Source organism: Vanellus vanellus (assembly GCF_965231255.1).
Source record: "Vanellus vanellus genome assembly, chromosome: 19".
Classification (NCBI taxonomy): Eukaryota; Metazoa; Chordata; class Aves; order Charadriiformes; family Charadriidae; genus Vanellus; species Vanellus vanellus.
In genome coordinates, this window is record NC_138924.1 from 1,762,357 (window position 1) to 1,783,671 (window position 21,315).

The 21,315-nt window shown below is 46.8% G+C and overlaps 1 protein-coding gene across 1 annotated transcript in view; it reads right to left on the reverse strand.

Annotated features, from left to right (window-relative positions):
• The window catches only part of GALNT17 (polypeptide N-acetylgalactosaminyltransferase 17), a 225,474-nt gene extending 204,459 nt beyond the window's left edge, over positions 1–21,015 (reverse strand). The window contains exon 1 of the mRNA XM_082493169.1: positions 20,575–21,015. Within this exon, the coding sequence (XP_082349295.1) occupies positions 20,575–20,812 (238 nt within the window). The 5' untranslated portion in view covers positions 20,813–21,015. The remainder of the gene's footprint in view (positions 1–20,574) is intronic.
• Positions 21,016–21,315: the final 300 nt, after the last annotated feature.

Here is a 21,315-nt window from a genome sequence, read left to right on the forward strand (position 1 = left end):
GGAGCTTCGCAGGAGCAAAAGGGAAGAAGTCATAAGGATCAGTGATGCAGAACCTCCGTATGTAACGGCACAAGTTGTCAGTCTACATGTATTAGAAAAAACGTCTAGTTAATTAGTTTTCTCAAGAAAATACAATTTTCCAAGGCTTTTACAGGGTCTGGCATTATTGAAGCTCCACTCCTACAGCACTGGCCGCTGTGCCAGCGAACGCAGAACACGCTCTGTTTGCACACAAGGGCCCATCTGTTCCATCTCTCACAACTGGATCCAAGAGCTCTGCTGTTTTTATTTGTATTGCCATACCCACAGGAATGTCTTTATCCTATGCCACGGACAAGCACGTCTGAAAAAGAACTCTCTCATCACCATTACTCAACTATTTTTGCACTCTCCTTCCCTGGAGCTGAACTCTGCCAGCCACCAAACACCGAGGACACAAACTCTGGGGCATTTCTCATCAGGCTTCAGCCCAGTTTGTCCACCGGCATCCACGCGGAGCAACCGATAACGGAAGCGCTTTAGGTTTCAAAGCGGAAGGCTTAATCCTTGTCTTTTATAACCTTACCACAGAGCAGAATAACCGAATTAAAAGATGGTGAGAAGCAGAGGCTCTGCTGACCCAAAGCAAGCGCTACGATGTGGGGAGATTAATTCCTCAGCCAGTTGTGTATCAAGGATTAAATCACATCCCTGGGAGATCTCTCACCAATGCCTCCGCTTTCAGCTTTGAGATTAAACCAAATCGCAGTGTCTCATAACACCCCTGCTACCTTTGATTTCAGATTAACGTTCTGGGCACTGCGGGAGATGGTCAGTGCCACTTTAGGACCCCAAAGACCTTGAAAGTGGCTTTCCAGCCAGCTGAAGCCATTATCCGCAACAAACTGCCTTCAGCTAAAGGCAAGAGGCTACAATACCGAAGTCCAAGATTTCATTTACCAGTTATTTGAAGACAAATATATAACAACAAATACGAAAACAGCTTTGATTTTGGATACCCTTTCTGGCCATCTTCCAGTTTGTACCAATCCCCACGTCCGGTTTTCAGGCCAGCCTTTCCCAGCGTTAATCCTGACACCAGTCAGAGTCACTTCTTACCTCTCCCTTCTCAACAGGCTTTCTGGGGAGTACAACGCATCCCGTTGTAGCAATTGCTCTTATCTGGGCAATTCCCTGCCTTCCATGACCTCTCCTTTACGCCAACACCAGGGAACCCGAGCAAGTTTTTGGACTCTTCCTTGAGCGGTGCAGACACTGCTGGTATAACAATCTTTTGACTGCAGATGTTTCCAGGCGGTGCAAGCACGCGGCGCCCCACCGGGGCGCATTATTTCTGCATACACAGGAGCTACAGAGCTTCGCTGCAGCGCAGCCGGGCGCCAGGGCTTACCCTTTCCCCGCTGTATCCTCCTCCTGGCTCTGTAGCGCCGTGAGGTTAAGACCGGATTCGGCAGCGGAGAAACGCTACAACCCGTGGCCAGCACGTGTTCTCTCTGCATCCTCGACCGTGAACCCTGCCGCAGCGCAGGCTGGACCTGGCTCGCGCCTGACCGAGGCAGAGCCGAGGAAGGGGCGCGGGGCTCAGCTCCCCCGCAGCAGGGCTCAGGATGCCGACCTGCCCCCATACACGAGCTCCCCGAGGCTGTGCATCATCCAGGTTCAAAAGGGGACACATCTGGCCGACAGCACAGGCACTGGAACCAGCACCAAGGGGAGGGAGAGACTGACGCTGAATCCGGCCCCGAGGATTCAGTCACGTAAATCAAATACTCACCCCTCAGTTTACACCCCTCTCTAACCGGCCACACAGGGTTACGCAAGGATTAATCAGTTGGTATTTCTGAATTACTTGATTTTAAGTGCTCTGTAAAAATAAGATTTTTATTAAAACTTAACTTACCTGTTTTACTGTTCAATCAAATGGCAAAATGGCTGGGAAAGCCTTGCCTTGTGAGCTCTCCTACAGCTCAGCCAACGAAAGTGGGTTTTCAAAAATATTATATTAAAATAAATCCTTCTGAAAGGAAACGTTAAAATTCCTACCATAGACACAACTTGTTTTAATGACACAGAACTACATTCTAGAGTGTCTTATGTTTTACATTTCAGTTTGGTCTGTTTACAATCTGCAGCATCTGAAGTGTATTGTATCGACGTACACATTAAATAGAACTGCTACCAAAAAAAAAATAAAATAAAAAAAAAAAAAATCAAAGCGTTTCTGGCATTAGCAAGGGAGTCGATCTCACGAGACTGGAAAAGACCGAGTCGTGAGGATCACTGTGCGAGGGGAATAGCTGCAGAGCGGAGACCGGAACGAGTGCAGACTTGCCAAATTCTGCTCAGCAAGAGCTCCACAAACCGCCGCAACGTACACATGCAGAGAGAAGGGGGAAGGTTCAGCTGCAACCAGTGCCTGCAGACACTAGAGACAGGGCAACAAGCTACAACAGGTAAGACACATCCTTGGGGGTGGGAGGTACCATCACCTCCCAAGAAGTCCATAAATCCTGATAGTAATAAAAATAATGGTCTAAAGTTCTACAAGTGGCTCAAAGAGTCCACATCATTTCGGGTCCCGCTTTAAGCACCTTACTTCTATTTTCTGATGCACCGAGACTCTACAGACACTGTGTTAAGTAGCCCAAAGACGTAGAAGACCGAAGGGATCTTCCAACCTTGCCTTCTGCAGCACCCAGGCACTGCAGGGCAGAGGGCGGGAAGAGGAGGAATTCTGAGCATTAGAGCCGTTCAGCCCAGGGTAGGAGAGACTGCCCACCCGAGGCCTGGAACACTTCAAACATTAATAGTAGGGGGGATTATATATAAAGGGAATGTCTTTCATTTTCCTGCAAATATTGATGCCATTTTGCCAATGTTTGGCTCAAGTATTCCCTTCTTACTTCAGGCCTCGCTTTCATACCCAGAATACTGGGTGCAGCTCGAGTCATCCCCAGTTGAAAACAAACGGCTATAAAAAAAACCCCTAGCAATGCAAAGCAATAGGAAATCAAAGATTTTAAAAACGCTTTTTATATAGAAGAAATGAAATAAACTGGAACTCTTCACCCTGGAAAGGCGGCAGAGGAGCTCAGAGGACATGAAAGAACTCTGCAATGCTGAATGACAAAAAGAAAAAGCTACGGTTAACTCATCGCTCCTCCCCAGAAGTCGGGAGCACTTAAGAAGTCACTTAAGCACTTAAGAGCACTTAAGAAGGGTGGCAAGTTTACAACTTGCCAAAAGACAAAAGGGAAGCCTGCCATGGTCTCTCCCCAAACCACGACACCCGACTACTGGCAGTGCTGGGGAAGGTGGTCCCTTGGCTTGGCCGCGTTTGGAAGTTACGCTCTCACGTAACCCCAGGACTGCCATGGGGCACAAGCCCTCGCTGGGCACTGCGCGCGATTCAGTGGCTTCTTGACTCTCCCGTTGCCTCTGTGATGACTTTTTCTTGGCTGCATTGCACGGCTCGGTTGTGTGCAGGTGAGTTAGCGCTTCCCAGGGAACCGAAATGGTATCTCTGCAAAGAGTTTCCATTGGAATAAAGCATTTGATTCACGTGTCTCGACAACTGTTCTTCTTCGTACCATGTAGTTAGGAGTCTACTTCTTACCAGACCTGCAGAGGGACTGAGAAGCCACTCAAAGTCCCTGCGCAGCACAGCCCTGGGGGGAAAGGCTGAGGAACAACACAACCAGGAGATATTTTAGGCAGTGGAGCAGCAGTTCTCCCCATCCCTCTGTCGGTTTGACTTGACGTACTTTCCTCTCTGCAATGGGTCAATAAATTTCTGGTTTATATATGTTACTTAAAACATATAAAGCTTTTAAAACAGGCCACAAGACTTCCTCTCAACTTCTCAGATTTACTATTCTTAGTGAAGAATGGAAGTTAAAAGGAGCTGAGTTTTGACTCAAAGAAAAAGAAACGCTATTAAAAAAAGCAACCAGGGACAATAATTGCATAGAACAAAGTTGTTATGGGAGCATTAATGCCCTGAGGTAGCTGTGAGCAGTCTCTTCTCACCTACTTGTCAGTTCTTAATTTTTAACTTAGTTCACAGATCCTGCCAAATTCCCAATGGGCTTCGCAGACTCAACACATGGCTCCACTGCAACGCAACTACCCACAGGGCAGGGAAGTTTTCATCTCACTCCACTCAGGTATTGGAAGAATTAAAGATTTCAGGCACAGACAACCAGACGCATTGTTCTTACAAAATATTTATCACTATGCAGGGTGAGCAAAGAGAACTTTTTAGTACCTCTGCTGACTAAATGAATGAACCTTCATCTCTACATAAACTTGTTAAGATGATCAGCTCAGACAAGACTCAAGTCAGAAGCTCAGGCTAACAACCTGTCCTCCCCTCCTGCCTCTCAGGACGTAATAATACTTCAAATACAAGAGCAGAGTATCTATCAATTTCTGAGCACGAGAAAGCTCAGATCATCAGTTTCTTGCAATGCATGAGCTGCGCCCAACTCAAGTCCTGGATATATAAATTATTTTGCAGACGATGCAAATCAAGTTAAGATACAAACACAGCTTGCAGACCAGAAACCAGCACCGGCAGCGCGCTGCCAGCCTTCAGCAACCAAGCGAGTCTTGGTTCTCTAAACAAGTTACAAACCCACCGTGCCTGACAAATCAGCTTTTACCGTATAAATTCATGCATTTCAGTGTCTGGTGTGACCCACGGTCATTCCGATCTGGGCACACGTTACGCTGACTTCACAGCAAAGGAAACGACTGTACTGGAGGCAGGGCAACAAGCTGTGACCGTGCGTGCTCGCGCCGCTTACTCCAGCCCCGGGCGCTGCTTTGCAGAGTCAGATCCCCCTAAGATGGTCCCCAGACCTGAATCGGACGTATATTATTACTATGGGAGCCCGTTTTAAAGAAAGAAGGCCCCAAACCGACCCAGGCAGTGTTTATTTGATGGCACGTACATACATACGACTCCATGCATCTCCTGGCTACCAAACCAGGAGCGCGTAAAAATAGAAGCGAACGCACTTCACCACCCATCTGCTGCTCCAACCCATCCACTGGGGGATCTCCGGATCCGCTGCGCCATTTGGCGGTTCTCCGCGAGGAAGTTCCCGAACACCCCGTGCTCTTGAACACGATGCTCAAGAGCCCCAAAGCAAAGCGCGCTGCTCCTTCTCCTTTCAGAGAAGCAAAGAAGTAGATTTCCTACAAATGTTAAACTGTGATTAACATTCCCCCAAAGCCCTGTCTGAATCTTGTCATCTACCAACTGCCTCCGCGCTGAGCTGCGCAGTTCCACCCTGGCTGCAACGCCAACACAAGTCTCTCTAATACAAAGGAGTCTCTCGAAGGACAACGTTTCTTCAGCTCTGTGTTCTTCAGCCCTCTGTCAGGTGAGTGTCAGGAGAGGGCTCAGCCAGGGGAGCACTGACGCAGATACTTTAAAAATATATAAATAAATAAAGAGCCCCTTTTTGGCTCCGCTCCCTCTCCCCCTCCCTTTAAGTAGGTCACTCTGCCTGCTATGGAAATCAGCTCCTCTTCAAAGCAGGTTTGCTCATCTCCTTCCTTATCTCCTTAATATTAGAAATGTGCAAAGCACTGTAAGAGCAAAGGCTAATTTCAGACTAATTTGATTTAGTCCTGGCATGGGTATAAATACGAAACGGTGTTTACTTGCCAAAAAAAAAAAAAAAAATCTGAAACCTGAAAAATTAACAAAAATTTGCAAGGTATCTGCCATACAGTTAATTCTGAATTTGGTACATAGCTACAAGTCCAAGTCCCCAACAGGTAACACAATGCAAATGAAATACAAAGGGTCTTTGTGACCTAGCAAGGGGGAAAAAAAAAGAAGAAAAAAAAAATCTCTTGAATTAAACTGTAAAAGCTCAAGGGACTGATGTGAGAGAAGCCCAGCTCATACCAATTTCAGCCTGAAAATTAGGCCCTATCTTTTTGCTTCTCTAACCTAACATACAGCCTTCCAATTCATACTGCCAATTAATAAAGCACACAAGACAAGCCGGATCCTAACCCCGCTGAAGTCCCTGGAAAGAACGCAGCCTGCACCCGGTAATGATGAAAGCACGTCCCTTGGGTTTTTCCCAACCCACCCATATAAAGGGATGCAGGCAGGATCCGCTCATCAGAAAAAATTTACAATCCAGACAGGCCGGGCTACGGGGTTCTAAAGATTATCAGAGGTTTGAGCTGTCCCCATACAGACACAACAGAAAACCTTCGTGCCAATTGAAGCAAGCAGCTTCTTCCAATTTCAGCCTAGATCACTGAACAGGCAAGGGACCGCCGCAGGGGGAGCTGAGCTTTCCTCGGGGGCACGGGCACCCCGGGCTCCCGCAGACTGCAGCTCCTTTTAGGAAGCTCTGGGTGCCCGGCAGGATTGAGCATGCATACTGCAAAAAAAAAAAAAAAAAAAAATGCCACTAAAGGCATGAAAAGAGATTCCAGTGCTCACAGAAGGGAAATACTGAAAGGTTTTATCAATAACATCCAAAAAATGAGTCAAAGAAAACGAACCACAAGAATTTCATTATTACTTGAACGCCCCATCACATCAGCAATTTTGTTAAAAGAAAAAAATAAAAATAAAAACTCCCAGCATTTTAAAATTCGAGTGTAAAGGAATTTCCTAAGAGTGGAAAAGCATTTGCCTTATGCACCTCTGAAGATAACCGCGTGGTATAAGCCCCTGACACAGCACGTTCAGCAAAGTTCTCCTAACTCACAATTGTGCAACTTCAGCCTCTTCTTTTGCTCCATTGATCCACTCAGAAGACTCCCAGATCAGCTTCCCCCTCCCCCCCAACTTCTCGAGATTCAACTCTTAAGGTTTTAAGCCAAGGCTCAGCATGGAGGTGGGAGAAACGCAAGGGAAGGAGCAGGCAAAAAAAAGGAAAAATATCCTATTTAAAAACAAACAAACAAGCAAAAAAAAAACTTATGGAGGAAAGAGAGAGGCTGTAGGTCTGATGCTGCCTCTAACAGCAGCAGCGGTTTGCCATCCAGACAGCAGAAAGGGAGCCTACGGCTAAGAAGCAAGAAATAAGCTCCGTAAATAGGTAACCACATTAGGTCTGCACAGGAGGAGCTGCTGCTGGTTGGCAGCGTGTTCAGCACGAGAAGGACCTGCAGCACATCCTACCCCTGGCATCGCAGTCTCCTCTTCTAAGTCAGAAGGAACTATTTTGCAGGATGTGAAGCGAAGAGACTGTAATCAAAGCTTTTTCACGTCCGTTCAAGCTTCCTTAAGAGTTTAAGGATTTGGTTCCAGACTTGAGTACTGTCCGCTGCACGTAACCCTAAAGCACTGCCCGTACTCTGGGACGTGCTCATAAGCCGTGTTTACTGCCAGGATATAGCTGCCAAACACTGAGGCTTTAAAAAAAAAAAAAAAAAGTAAAAAAAAAAATAATTGCAATAGGCCTGGAGGCTTCTGAATTTAGAAAGCGCATTATTAATATTAATATGTATTATTTTATAGTAGGAAGAAATAGAGAAAATAGACAGCACTGTGCCTTAAGCCCTGGAATCAAGTGGGAGTTTTGGCAGCACAAGCTGGAGAAGCAGCAGCAGCTGTCAAGTCACAGCTGGAGTTGCCTCTGGTGAAGATGATTGAGAAATGGGATTACGAAAAAATAAAAAAACCACAAACACCACAACAGGTGAAATTCAAGGTAAAATGAAATGCAAGGAGGACAGGCAACTGAGGTAACAGGCTTTCCTTGCTTGCAGAACATCTAAGTTGTTCTGAGTTGTGTATTTCCCTTTTCCCTTCAAGTCCAGCCACTGCTTCCTAACTTACACTTCACAAGTTCTTCCTTTTTATTATCGCTTTTTGTCCCTTCTCAGCTCTGTTTTGCAGGGAGGACCATCAGACTATAAGGTCAATGGCCTCAATAACATCTGCGGGGCCTTAAACAAAAAAAAAAAAAAAAAAAAAAAAAAAGGAGAGAGACAAATCGAGCGGGTCAAGCGGGAACTCCCAAATCAAAAAGCACCCCGTTCCAGCCAGCCCTGGGGATGCCCGTGCTGACTCAGCATGAATCTACACTGCAAACCGATACTCACTGAAAATATATGTGTTCTCCAGCACTGCTGCTCCTCTGGCAAGCCCCAACTATTTCTCCTTCCACTGGGGACCTGTATATCAAAAACCTTCTAATGAAGAACAGTACGAGGTGAGCACTTAACGCCAACCTGCAGAAATCACTGCTACTGCTCAATTCTCAAACATGGGGAAAAAAAAAAGTCACCAGCCGTTAGCTTGAAACTAGGACAGCTGCAGCATTTAAAATACCTACTACAAATGAGAACTACTTAGGCGCATCATAATTAGTAAATGGCAAATATTAGGAGTTATGGGAAAAGAGATCGTTAAAACAGATTTTAATAGCCCAGCGTTTCATACATTCAGCTGTGACGATCCAGTCGGCATACACTGCGAGCATTAAGCCCACATTAAGAAACAAACTGCTTCATTTCTGGAGTTGTAAAAACAAAGGTTAAATATCTGCTTCAGCACAAAAGCTGTAATTTTTCCACAGCGACTGTATTGTTTTGCTTTACACAGCTAATAATACCTGCTCTGGCTTCATACCCACACATCTTCCCAACGCTCTGCAAGGCTAACGGTTTAATCATCAAACCTGCAACAATTCCCAAGAACCGCATTTGACATTAAGGTTTCTGGAAGTAACCTATCTTTTACTTACACGTCATTTATGTAAAATATCGAGTTGAAAATAACACTTTTTGGTTTTGCAGCAGACGGCTATTTTTCCACCACTTTTAACAAAAGCACCGAGCAACTGCGCTGCATTCAAACACTCCTGGAGCAAACCAGGGGTGCCCCCGGGACCCCGCTCCCTGGGGCCACTGCTCCCTGCCCAGACACCGTGTCCCACGCCCCCTCTCCCCACAGATTCCCATGTTGCCCACCCACGTCAACCTCCTCATCTCTCCCCCCTGCTCTGCTCCTGGGGTTCCTCAGCCCCATTTTTTTTGGAGCTGCCAGTTCAGTCTCTTCACTCCTCTGCCCTTTTGTAGCAGCTTTTGTCTCGCCGTGGGAAGAATGGTATGTGTTTTTCTCACACATCATCTCCAAAAACATCTGGGCCAGTTTTGCTGGGATTAAAGATAAACATGATCTTGACAGTATCTGACCATTTCAGCCTAACTGGAAAAATTCTAAACAAATTGAAGCAGTTTCTCATGATGAGAAAGGCTGGGCAGCGTCAGGATAAGTTGCTAGCAGAGATGCCTACACCTGGGTGTGCAGCTTTGGAGTGAACTACTCTCTCTGGCTATCCGGTTCCAGTAACATTAATTGGAGCTGGGTATTTCGGGATATGCGGTTCTGGTAATCATAATTGGAGCCGGACATTCAAGGGAATTCCAGGATTTTCCAAACAGCTGCACAAAGAGCATAAATTATGCCGGATGCCTCAAACTGGGATGTGATGATGAAGTTTTATTCCTTTCTGTTCATTGCCTCTTTCCTCATTGCCGCTTGGCAGCTGGTTCTAATTTGCAAGGTCTGATGCTGTTCTACAGGATCAAACAGGCAGCACCAGTAGGGAAGAAAACTGGTGGAAGGAACATAGCATTAATTAGTATATGGAAGTTGAGCAACTTCCTGAGAAAAGACTGATAAAAGCGTAAAATCCCATTTTACTGTCTAACCCCTTTTATGTCTGTGCAGAACAGCTATTAAACTCCCCCAGAAAGTCAATTATTGATGCAGTGCTTGATCCAAAGACAACTGAAGTCAATACGACCTGACCCCAGTAACACCTTCCATGTAAGACATTGTAAAAGCCGGTAACTACCTTTAGACACTCCTGACAGGGGCAGATTTCTAAATGAAAGCTGTCTGCATGCCCATAAATCATCTGCATGATCCAGCTGTCACACTGTCCCTTCGTACCACAAGCACTAATCAAACAGCACCAGGTCTGAACCATCCTTCTTCACGTTGGAGAAAGCAGCTCACCCATCCCTGGCCCATTGGGTTCAGTAGTCATTTCTTTCTCCAGATGCTGCAGGTTTGTTTCTGTCCTCCACCTGCAGAGCTTAAAAATCCCTTTGGGCACTGCCCAGGGTCAAGCAAGTCCACCTTACCCAAACAGCACCTGCCCCTCCCCCCCCACCAGCATCTGCTCCTCCAAATTGATGCTCCTGGTCCTCCGCCTTCCCACAATACATGGTGGGTACTTTCCTAATTTTTAACCGAACGGCGACGCTGTTCCTCCCATAACTCAGAGGGGCAAGTGAAGCTTCTGGAGGCAGACAGGACAGGGCCCAGACAGGAGCTGCTGCCCGGCCCCCTCCCAGCCCTCAAAGCCCCTGGAGACCCTTCAGCTGCGTGACTTGGCTCGGCAGGTGATGAAACCTCACTCACCAACGCTTTCTGCTCTCACCAGCACTGCAGTCCTCCCTCCAGCTTCATTTGCACATCTTCCTCCTCTATTATTTCGTTTTCTTACGCATCTTCCCTTCAACCTAGTCGACACATAATTAATATAGATTTAAACCAACATGAGCTTTAAATCCAAAAGCCACAGGGAATTAACACAACATTAGGTCTAATTCTCCCCCCATCTTCTGCCTCATTCTGTCGCATGATTTATCTCGCTAAATGATAAGTGGTTTGGGAATGGCCCGTTTCTCACTGGTTTATAGCACCAAATATATGGGACATGAACCAGCCAGGGCCAGCGGGCAGGGTCATAACGTAAGTGAGCGGTAATCACTTAATTAAGGCTACATTCCAGTCGTTTGTTACGACAAGGAATAAGAAGCAAGGCAAACATCTCCTATTCTTTCTCGCTTTTTCTGTTCCTACCTCTCAGTTACAAATATTTTCCAAAACGTGCCTGCCACTTCTTTGTTCTCCTACCGTTTCCCACACAGAAACCTCTTCATCTCTCTCTGCCCTTGAGACATTCACTCAGTAACACATGAAGGAATTGAACCCGTAACTAGTGTATTTTTTCCTAATATTATTCTAAGTCACTTGGCCAGCATCGCACAAAAAGCTGGAGGAAGAAGTGAGCCCTACCCCTTCCCTGCGGAACGCCTCCTGCCCTTCACGGTGGCACCAGTCCCTCCTGATCACAGGACCAGCAGCTTCAAGCAAACTGGAATGCCACATTACGGCGTTTGGTCTACACTTAGCAAAGGGCAAAGTACAACGTGGCCGCAGCCTTGACTACGGCTTTAGACAAGCGCAATGGTTATTACTATTACTGACTTGTCAGCGCAAATATGAAAAACCGAAATAAAATCTAGCAGAATAGGGGTTTTATGTTCCAACCTGTTTAAAGCATTCCATCTTCCAGCGCACTTCACTAAAGGTGGTACACGCTGAAAACACACAAAGGTCAATTATTTTAAAACAAATAACAGAACATAAGCAAGCTTTAAGATATCATTAAATGGCTTTTCACATTTTTTTTTCCTCCTTTGCTTTGTGTTTTTGGAGTATGATCAGGCAGTTGTTTTGGAAAAGTTTTCAGTAATTTGGCGCAAACATGAGTGCTCTTATGCTTTGATTTGAAGCGTACTGTAGGCAAAGACCCAGAAAGAAATTTTAATTGTTTCATTTTAAAATTAACCTTCTTGCTTCATCTTTATGTTCTAAGAATGCGCATAACCACAGCGAGCCGTTACACAGCCCAAAATACTGCACGAACAAACGAAGATTAAAACAAAAGTTAAATAAATTTTGACGACCATCAGGTACGAGACCTTGCTTGACCCTCTCATGCTCTCTGCAGCTTGAAGAAACACCCAAAATAACTCCGCCGAGGCCCCGCTGGTGTCCGTTAATCCACTGTTGATTTTTCTCTTGTAATGGTTTTTCCGCTTTCTGTATCTCAGCAGCACTTGGAAATCCAAATTGCTTTTCCTTGGCATGTCTATTGCCCGCAAACACAGAAAGGCCCGACTGTTAGAGGAGCTGGGAGAAAAGAAAATCCCGTATCCTGTTGGGGTGCTGGGGAATGGAGTCAGGGAGACTAAGGATGCTCAAGGGCGGCACAGAGCAGAGCCCGGCGCCCAGCTCTTCTGCCTTCCCACCCGGAGCCTTTCCCCACCAGACCCCACGGCAGTGCTAGAGCTGAGCAAATCGCACTCCAAACCGTGGGAAGGAACACAAGCCATTCCCGCTTGCGGGTAAACTGAGGGTACTAAAAGGAAGAGGGACCGAGGATTCCCCTTCCTTCCTCGGCGTCAAATGCCGACACATCACACCGTTGGTTTTACTGCGCTAAAATTAAGTCATCAGGTGGAAGAAGGCATGCCAGCTGTGCAGTAAGAAGTGGTGATTTACTATGGATGACACAGCCCCAGCTTTTAAGAGATCTTTCATTTTCCCTATCAGCGGGAAGAGCGGTGCTCTTACACAACAGCCTGGGTCAGAAAACCTAGCAAGATCCCTGTTTTTTTTTTTTTTTAAAAAAAAAAAAAAAAAAAAAAAAATCTATTTACCAAGAGTTATCACATTACTCCTATATTAGAGACGCTGTGAAGCTGTAGGATTTCCTGTTCCAAGGGCAAGCCGGTGCTGTACTACAGCAGATCGCCTTTAGCACGGCGCTCCGTGGGTACCAGGCATCGGAGTGACTCACAGGGGGCGAACCCCCGGGAGAGCAGCAGCATCGGAACTAGTACTCATCACGTAGCGAGCGCAGACCACCAGGTTTTTAAAAAAAGGAAAAGGCAAACTGTGATTTTTTTTTTTTATCCAATTCACTCCTGATTTTAGGGACTTGTCTTTTGCAGATAACTTTCCATCTCCCCACCGACACAAGCATCGAAGCTGTAAGAGTGCGTCAGAGGCGCAGGAACTGGGAATGCTCAACGTAACTGCTCAGTGACAGCGGAGCGAGGCTCAGCATAGCTCTCTGCCCGGACGTAATGTTTTACGTAGGGCTCTCATTGCATCATTACCGCATTATTTTTAGATAACCATCAGTGAATGTCAGAACGTGGATCGATAGCTATTAGATTTATAGGCAGAACTAGCTACGCTTCTAGCAATAAGATGTAAAGCATTCAACAATTTCTTGAAGAAATTTGACCAAAGGGACTGGGGGCTCGAAAATACGTTTCCTAGTACTCCCAAAACCGTTTAGGAAAAATAATACTGTACCGCCAGGATACATTACTGAAGCTGAATCACAGCTGTTGACTCACGGTAGGGTCAATACTATGCGTACTGAGTTTGAGCAGCCCTTTGCAGATTTCGCTAAGAACATCTTACCAAAAAAAGAGTCTCCCTTTTAAGTTTAATATTTCAACACGCAGAATGTCCTCACCTACCCTGGGATTCGGGTGTATCTGTAGGAGCTGGGAACTGGCAGCCTGCCAGCCTGCCGTAACATCTGGACCAGATTGTTCAGTTTTAGATAAAGATTACTTGCATAAATCACAAAGTGAGTAAAACCTTTTTAATTACCTGAGAAGGCTCATTTCTATTTTTTTCCTCTTTTTATTTTTGTGGTATGCCTTATTAACAGGTAGATTTGCTCACAGGCTGCATACTGCATTTTCTTACTCGAAGTGCATGTGCTTTCTGCCAGGGGAGAAGTAATGGGGGAAGATGGTGGCCAAGAGTAGACCAGAAAGACTCCCCAAAATCCAAGCATATGCCCAAAGCCAACTTCGTCTGTCTGTCCTCGCTGATCAAAGAGGAAGATCTCCAAGATGGCAAACAGGGGACTGTCGTCTCAGCAACGCCTGCTGCCATTCCAGAGGCCTCGGGGCATCCAAGATGTTGCGCGAGCCCAGCAGATGTGACACTGCACCGACGGCCGAGTCGTGCCCTTCTGGAGTGGCAGCTGGAAGCCAGGCACGATGCCTTCGGGTGCTGACATGTCACTAGATGCCCGTGTTTTGCCAAATACATCCAATTCCAAATGTCTCTTACTGGAGACACAATACTGCACCACTGATCCAGACTGAGGCTTGGAAATAATACTGTAATTCACATAATTACAGCACTTTTTTTTTTTAGCCTTAGAAAAATATTCCTAAAAGCTGCCTGACTAATTTGGCAGCGTAAAACTAACGTACCTCTGTAAGTTTTACCACCGAGATAAGGTTCCGTTTCTCCATTCAGGCAGACCTGAATTAATATGCAAGACTAAAATACCAGCGTTGTCACTATTTTCTAGTCATTGCTGTTGCATCTCATGAATCCTGTGTTGTCTCTGCATGATAAACGTGTTAGTGCCTTATTACTCATTCACTGCCAATGACAGTGAATATTCGGATGATGATGCCAAACAACAATCGAAAACAAAAATTATCTATCAGTTCCTAGTCAGCAGGGTTGTAAACTAAATGTCACGTTAACGTCTAAGCTTCCATTATTTCTCTAAGAAGTATTTCTTTTATTCATTCTTTGGCCGGTATCAGACCCAATTTCCATGAACCTGATGACAATAAGTTACAAGACAGCAGCTCTCGGGTGTCTCGAGCCTATGCAGACCACTCCCCTACAGTTAGTGAGTTTAGGCTGAGAACTTCTAAAAGCATGTATTGAATCTGGATCATTTACATTCTTCCTAACAGGAATATGGCAACCAAATCTGCTAGGTATATAACAAATATTAAAGCTGCCTTTTTTTTTTTTTTATCAAGTAGCTATATAAGGCCATACAAAATAATACAGTTAGTTTCTACTTCAGAAACATCATGGTTGGGGGAGAGACAGGGAAACAGCATCTCGGATCCTGCGCGATCACCATCAGTTAATACAGTCGTCACATCCCCATAGCGTAGCACTTTATCTCCACATCATCATTTCTTATATCGAAGGATTTCACCCAGCGAGGCTGTGCTTGTATAAAGAGTTATTTCATTAACGTGATTAAACTTTGGGCCCTTCTGCCTACAAACAGCATTTCCCCACTCTCAGTTATTTACATAGTTTATCTTAATCAGAGAATTTCTTAGCATTTCACTTAATCTATTACCTACCTGTTAAAATCTTAATATTACTAGTCTGTGGGTGTAACGCTATTACATACTATTAAAGGGCTGATAGAACCGCTTTTAATCTGCCTTATTTACATATAGAAATTTTATACTAAGTAGTTAGCTAAGTTTGTAACGCACTTTGAGGACGATAAGTGTTATAGAAGATAAGCATTATCTTATCCTTGTGGGAAGTAAATCCACATATCTCTAAAGCGTTTTAAGTTAATTAAGTGCCACTTTACAAGGGGGATAGCAAGACCGTGCAAAAGGCTGCGTTTCAGTATCGGCCTCAGTGTCCACATGCAACCCTCACAAAGTTAATTTCCTAATTGGATAAGCAGACGAGAGCACAATCTGTATGCAGGGAGGCTGCTGGCATGCACTTGTTCGTATCTCAGCACGTGCAAATAATTCCATGTGCAAAAGCACAGATGTAAGCTTGTTTAAAAAGCGAACATAGGCTTATTTAACCACCAAGGAATTTAAAGTTCCTCTTCAACTTTTAACATTTGGTAAAGCAGCAGTTGATTCTCGGTGCACTTCTTTAGTATGAAGGGAACCCCCCCCCCCCCCCCCCGTGCTCACCCCTTTTCTGGCCAGCTTCTGTGGTTCCTCACTGGCCTCTCATTTACAACGTGCAAACAGCTTCTCATCTCCCTGATCTTACACATAAGCTGTTGTGAGTTTACAAAACAAAACTTAAAAGAAGATCTTGGGATGAGTCAGCAGTGCCCTTTCACAGTGTTTTCTGTCTCGGTAATATTTAGCTTGAAGTAAAGATTTTTTTTTAATTTTTTTTTTTTTTTTTTTTTTTTTACTATTTTTTGTTTCACACTACTCGGGAAGATGCCACATTATTCCCGTCTCATTGCTGCCAGGCGGCTCAGCGCCTCCCAGATTCAGCTGTTGGTGTGTATCATCCAGAGAGCACTAGAGAGGGAGCTTATAGCCTTCGAGCTCCTTGGAGGTTTTAATCCACGACCCGGCCCTCTGCTGAAGACGCATAAGGAGACAGGGAGGTGTTTACCCCGGCACACCTGGGAGATGGCTGGGTGGAAGGTTTCCTACATCCCCAGTGACCAGCGGGAGCCATCTGCTTACGTTTGTTCCAGGTGCTCAGCTATGGTAGACACTGACCATGACTTCCCCGCATGCAAACCAGCGGTTTATTTAGAGTACTCTCCCTCCTGCACTTCTTATTCTCAAACTAGCAGCACTATTTAATTACTAAACTATTTATATATTGACTTAAATAGCTTCTGGCGAACAGCATTTGGAATAGGGGATTGCCCACTTTTGGGCAGGATCAGACTCAGCAGGACGGGAACAAAAACCAACGCGCAAAATCAGACCCAGGCTCTTTCCTCCTACCTGGGAGGAATCCTCGACACTGGTGCAGCCCCAACACTCCGTAGACGTACGGAAACCTGCTTACGGACCCTATACATCCAGCCTCCCATGACTGACCTCCCAACACCTCTCCTACCTCGGGCAGGCACCGCGGAGGGCACACACCAGCCTAACCCAGCCTCCTGGGGGGGGGGAACCCGCACGCTGCACCGCCGTGAACATTTCCCTTTCCCACACCCGGGGTGGGATGGAGCACAACTTCAAGCGGACAAAGGCGGGCGGAGGAAGGGAATGCACAGTGAGCAGAACCTTTTTACGCTGTTTCACGAGGCAAACTGCAGCTTTCCTCAAGTCACGACACTCATCCTACACGCCACTTTGATGTTAAAAAGTTGGCCCACCTTTGGCTGTCTCGGAATCCTACAAACGCACGATTTCTCAAACTCCTCCGGAGGGAGAGGGTTAGGTAAATGGAAGAGTTTGCCCAGGGCTGCCCAGGAAGGCCACGGCTGCGACAGAAGCCAAAACGCTCTCTTCCGAGTCTTTATTCGCTCCCGCTCCTCACTAGCTAACTAGTTTGTCACAAAAGCACAGAAAGCCTCTCTTTGTAAACACAGACCCAACTGAAAAGTTCATTTCTGTGAACGTCCATAAAAGTCGGAGATAATCTGGACCGCAATTTTTGCTTCTGTAGACGTCAGCACACAAAAAAATTAGGTTTGGATCAAAAAGACAAGTTGTAGTTAATGCCCAGAGTAAAACGCACGCGTTCCTTCCAGACCTTCATTAGCTTTCTCTGAACATCTGCTGAACAAGAAAATTCCATCCACACAAGTGACTACAGGCATTAAAAATCCTCTGAAATCTCACATAAGTGCCTGCACATACGAACCCCTCCATTGCAAAGGGCACCCTCGTACTTCTTTGGGACCGTGGGAGCCACCCAGCTAGAGACCAGCACAAAGCCACAGAAAAGCAAAAAGTAAAACCCACGAGACTTGCGCAACCAACTAAGGAGCAATAGCAAAGAACAAAGCACATGTACAGTTCTCAATCAGTTTTAGGCCAAAAGATGACTGAATAGACACATTTGGACAAACCCACCTGCGCACAGATACTTTGCGAGTTACAACGAGGAGAAAACTAAGCAAGGCCACCACGCGCCGCGATGACTCCCCAGTCCCCTCCAGCATCCCCAAGGCACTCTTTCAACCATCGTCTGAAACAAGTGTCCCATAGTTGACGTGACATAACTTTCCGCAACTGCAACCCAGCTCACAGTGGCTGGAAAACACTAGGAGACCAGCAAGGCGCATCACCTGGAAAGGCAGGAGTCACTGTAGGAGGCGGATGGCCACGTTTGGGATGGTCTTCTTGCACAAAGAGGACTAAGAGGGGGGCCCAGTGTTATTTCCAGAATGGCGCTGCAGAGAAATGTCAGTCAAAAGGAAGGATTGTTTAAAATCGTTCCTTTACCAGAGCCCAGGCAGTGATGTTTAGCTTGTTTTCATGGCCAACATTTACAGAAATAAATATATATACAAAATGAGGGTTGCCATCGCAGAGAGAGCTGTTATTTCCAATATGCTTTATGTGATTCAAAGAACAAAAACACAGCAGTGGTACGGTCAGATTGCTCATTTGATCTTTACAGAAGGGAGTTTTAAGAGATTCATTTTTTTAAAGATGGCTTCAACTCCCACTGAAATCCAGCCAAGTCCTATAATGCAGAAAAAAACCCACAGCTGATGGCACCCAAACTGTGTTTTAGTTTCTCCCTTTTGCCAAACGTTTCCCGGTGCTCCCTGAGGTGCAGGCTTTCCGCATGCCACACTGTAGGATACCATAGCCCAACATTTTGTACGTGCTAAACCACAGGTCAGACTTAAAACAAAACACAACCTTACGCAACAGAAAGAGAATTCTCTCGGTGGATGCGTTTTGCAGGGAGCTCGTCTAAGAGCATATGGCGGGTTTTGTCAGGCACTTCTCACCAGCATGCAACCTCCCCATCCCGAAAGCAGAAAAGAGAAGCAAGCTCCAATTTGCAGACTTCAAGCAGGTACTAGGATTTCAGCTTTAAGTATTCTTCGGTGCACGGAATGAATGCCGATTCCGGCACAGAAAATTCCTGGCGGGGAAGCCAGTCCAGCTGCCTCCGCATCCTCCATCCGAGGGACTGTCCCAGCACACTTGACTGTTTCCTTTTAGTGCTGGAGGGTGATGATGGGGGCTCACCTGCACCCCCCCCCGGCCCCCCCTTTGCTCTAAACCTATGCCTTGCTGAAGCACAGCACACAGACCTCACTCAGAGAACAGAGCACATCGTACTTTTCTAAAAATCACACGTACCAAATATATACTTGACCTAAAGTTACATAACCGCTATGCCAGAGCTATTTTTTAAGCCAGACTCATCAGCGTTGCTATAAATCACCCTGGCACGCAGAGGCCAGACAAGATGTCACATCTATGTGCTCAGCTTTCTGCCTGCCCTAAGAAAACGTTTGCGATATGGGCAACAAATCTATTACCTCTCTGCCTCCCCTGGTCTTTAGGTGCATGGCTGCTCTCCGGCAGTAAGCAGACTGCTGTACTACACCGTAAACGTACTCCGAGTGCCCGCAGCAGCCTACAGACAGGACAGCGCATTCAGAGCCGTCCTTAACCTGGCGGCTCCCGTTACAAGCACCAGCCAGATCCCAGAGCAGCCCCCAGAGCACATCGGAGCAGGGAGTCCCGCGATAATCTCCACAGAAGAAGGGCAATAGCTTATGATTTCAGCCCTCCCGCTGTACCTGCGGGAATGGTAGATGGCACGGTGATTACTGGTCCAATACCAAGGTCTCCTGTCTTGAACTGCAGCTATTGCTCCTTTTTAAATAGGTGCCTAAATCTGCCTGGAAACTTCTGCCCTAGCAATACCCAGAAGCAGCCAGTTTCAGAGTTTGATTGTAAATAACACCCAGCTTTCTACCTTTTTCTCCCTTATTCTTTTGTTTCACCTTGTTTGTCACCCAAGAGTGTTGCTTCAACAGCTCCTGGTGCCAGGCACCTTCCTAGGCAGGACAGGCTTTTCATGCAAGTGTATGAAGCAGCAACATATATAACACTTTGCTACTCAGCTGAGTGCTTCTCATTTTGTACAGTGCCTTCCCCAAAGCACAAACGCTGACTGAGACAACTATTACGCACTAGGAAAGGTACATCGTATTCCCACACCTGGCTCGCACCCTCAGTGCGGCACGATATCCAGGAAAAGCTCGGATTCTGTAGGGAGACACAGCACGCTCTGGCTTTGGGTTCAACAAGGCACAGAATCGTGCATAAGCTTCATATTCAAAACTCAGAAAGGGAACCACACTGGCATTGCCAAAAACATTAACTCTGCTATTTCTGCAATCCAAAAACTTTGTAGTTGTTAAAGCTACAGAGATCGGAAGCAATAAACAGGACTCTTGATTGAGATTACATTCCCGGTTGTGCATCTGTGGGGAACAATCTTCAAAAAAAATTAGCTTCCACAGTCACTGTTTTAATTAGATGCCTCACCTAGATTTTTTACATCCTCACAACATGTTTTTCTATCCCACACGGCATCTTTAAAACTCCCCTTCTACCTCTCAGAACTACTGAACCTGGTGAGATTTTAATAGAAATCCCTTCACTATGCTATAAAGAGAAGCATTACTTGAGATTTTAATTAGCAGCTGTCAATGCTGAGCCATAGGAAATACCAAATAGTTTGCTTAACTTATTAGAGAAAGTGCGTTTTGCTTTCTGACCTTCTGCACTCAAATGATGGAGCATACTTCAGCCGTTTAAAAACTCCCTTCCAAAAAAAACAACTCTGTAGCAGTAAAAGCCATTCCCTCAATCAATATACAGTGTGCCGCTCCAACCCGTACGCGCCCACTGAACACCCTTCTCAGCTGATGACCCTGTAATTTCCTGACCACTACTATAAACCCGAAAGGCAGCGTTATATGTTATGCTTTCCTCCCATCCTGTGCGAGGTACTCTGAGCTTTAAACACAAACGGCACTTGGAAATCAGATACTAAATTGATTCAGTCCGCGGAGACTCCGTTTGCACAATAATACAGGAAAAAGCATAGCTCCATCACGCAAACTTCAAGCAAGCCGTGCGCCCGCTCTCTGCCTCAACTCCCCACCCGCAACCGTCCTCGAAAGGCATTAAGAGGAGAACTGTTCCTACCATTCAGCTGCCTGTAGACTATGTCTTCCAGGAGGGAGAGTCTCTTCAGCACTGCATCCTGGATGGAGCTGATGCCGTGGGCTGTCAAGTTGGCCACTTCTGCCCTAGGGTGGATGTCATGGAAGGAGTCGCCGCTCTTGGCCGTGATGGGTCTGCACTTGGCCAGGAAGAGGACGAAACCGGCCACGGCGATCAAGTTTAACACCAGCAGCACTTTGACTCTCCTCAAAGAAGCCATCAAACTTCCCGAGGGGCGCCGCCGGGCTGCCCGCAGGGGCTAAGGGAGCGGGCGGGCGGGTGCCCTCCGCTGCCCGCACATCCCACTCCGCCCCGCGCCGCGGGGTGCTGCGCGCCCCGGCCCGGCCCCGGCCTCACCGGACGAGGAGAAACCGCCGCTCTCCGACCTACGGCCCCGCAGAGGAGACGCTGCCGCCGCCGCCGCCGCCGCCACCGGGGCCGTCCGCCCCTCTCCGCTGCCGCCGCAACTTCATACCCCGCGTAGGGCGTCCGCGCTCGGGCTGCGGGGCGGCGGCGGCGGGGCCGGAGAGCCCTGCGGCAACCGCACCGCCGGCGGCGGGGCCGTTCCTGCGCTGAGCGGACGGGGCATACCCCGCCGCTCCTCCCGGAGCCGCCGCCGCCTCGCTGCACCGCGGCGGGGAGAAGGGGGGGGGGGGGGGGAGCAGGGGGCGGGCACGGGGCTCCCGCCCCTCTTTTCTCGGCGTACGGAGCCGGCGGGTTGCG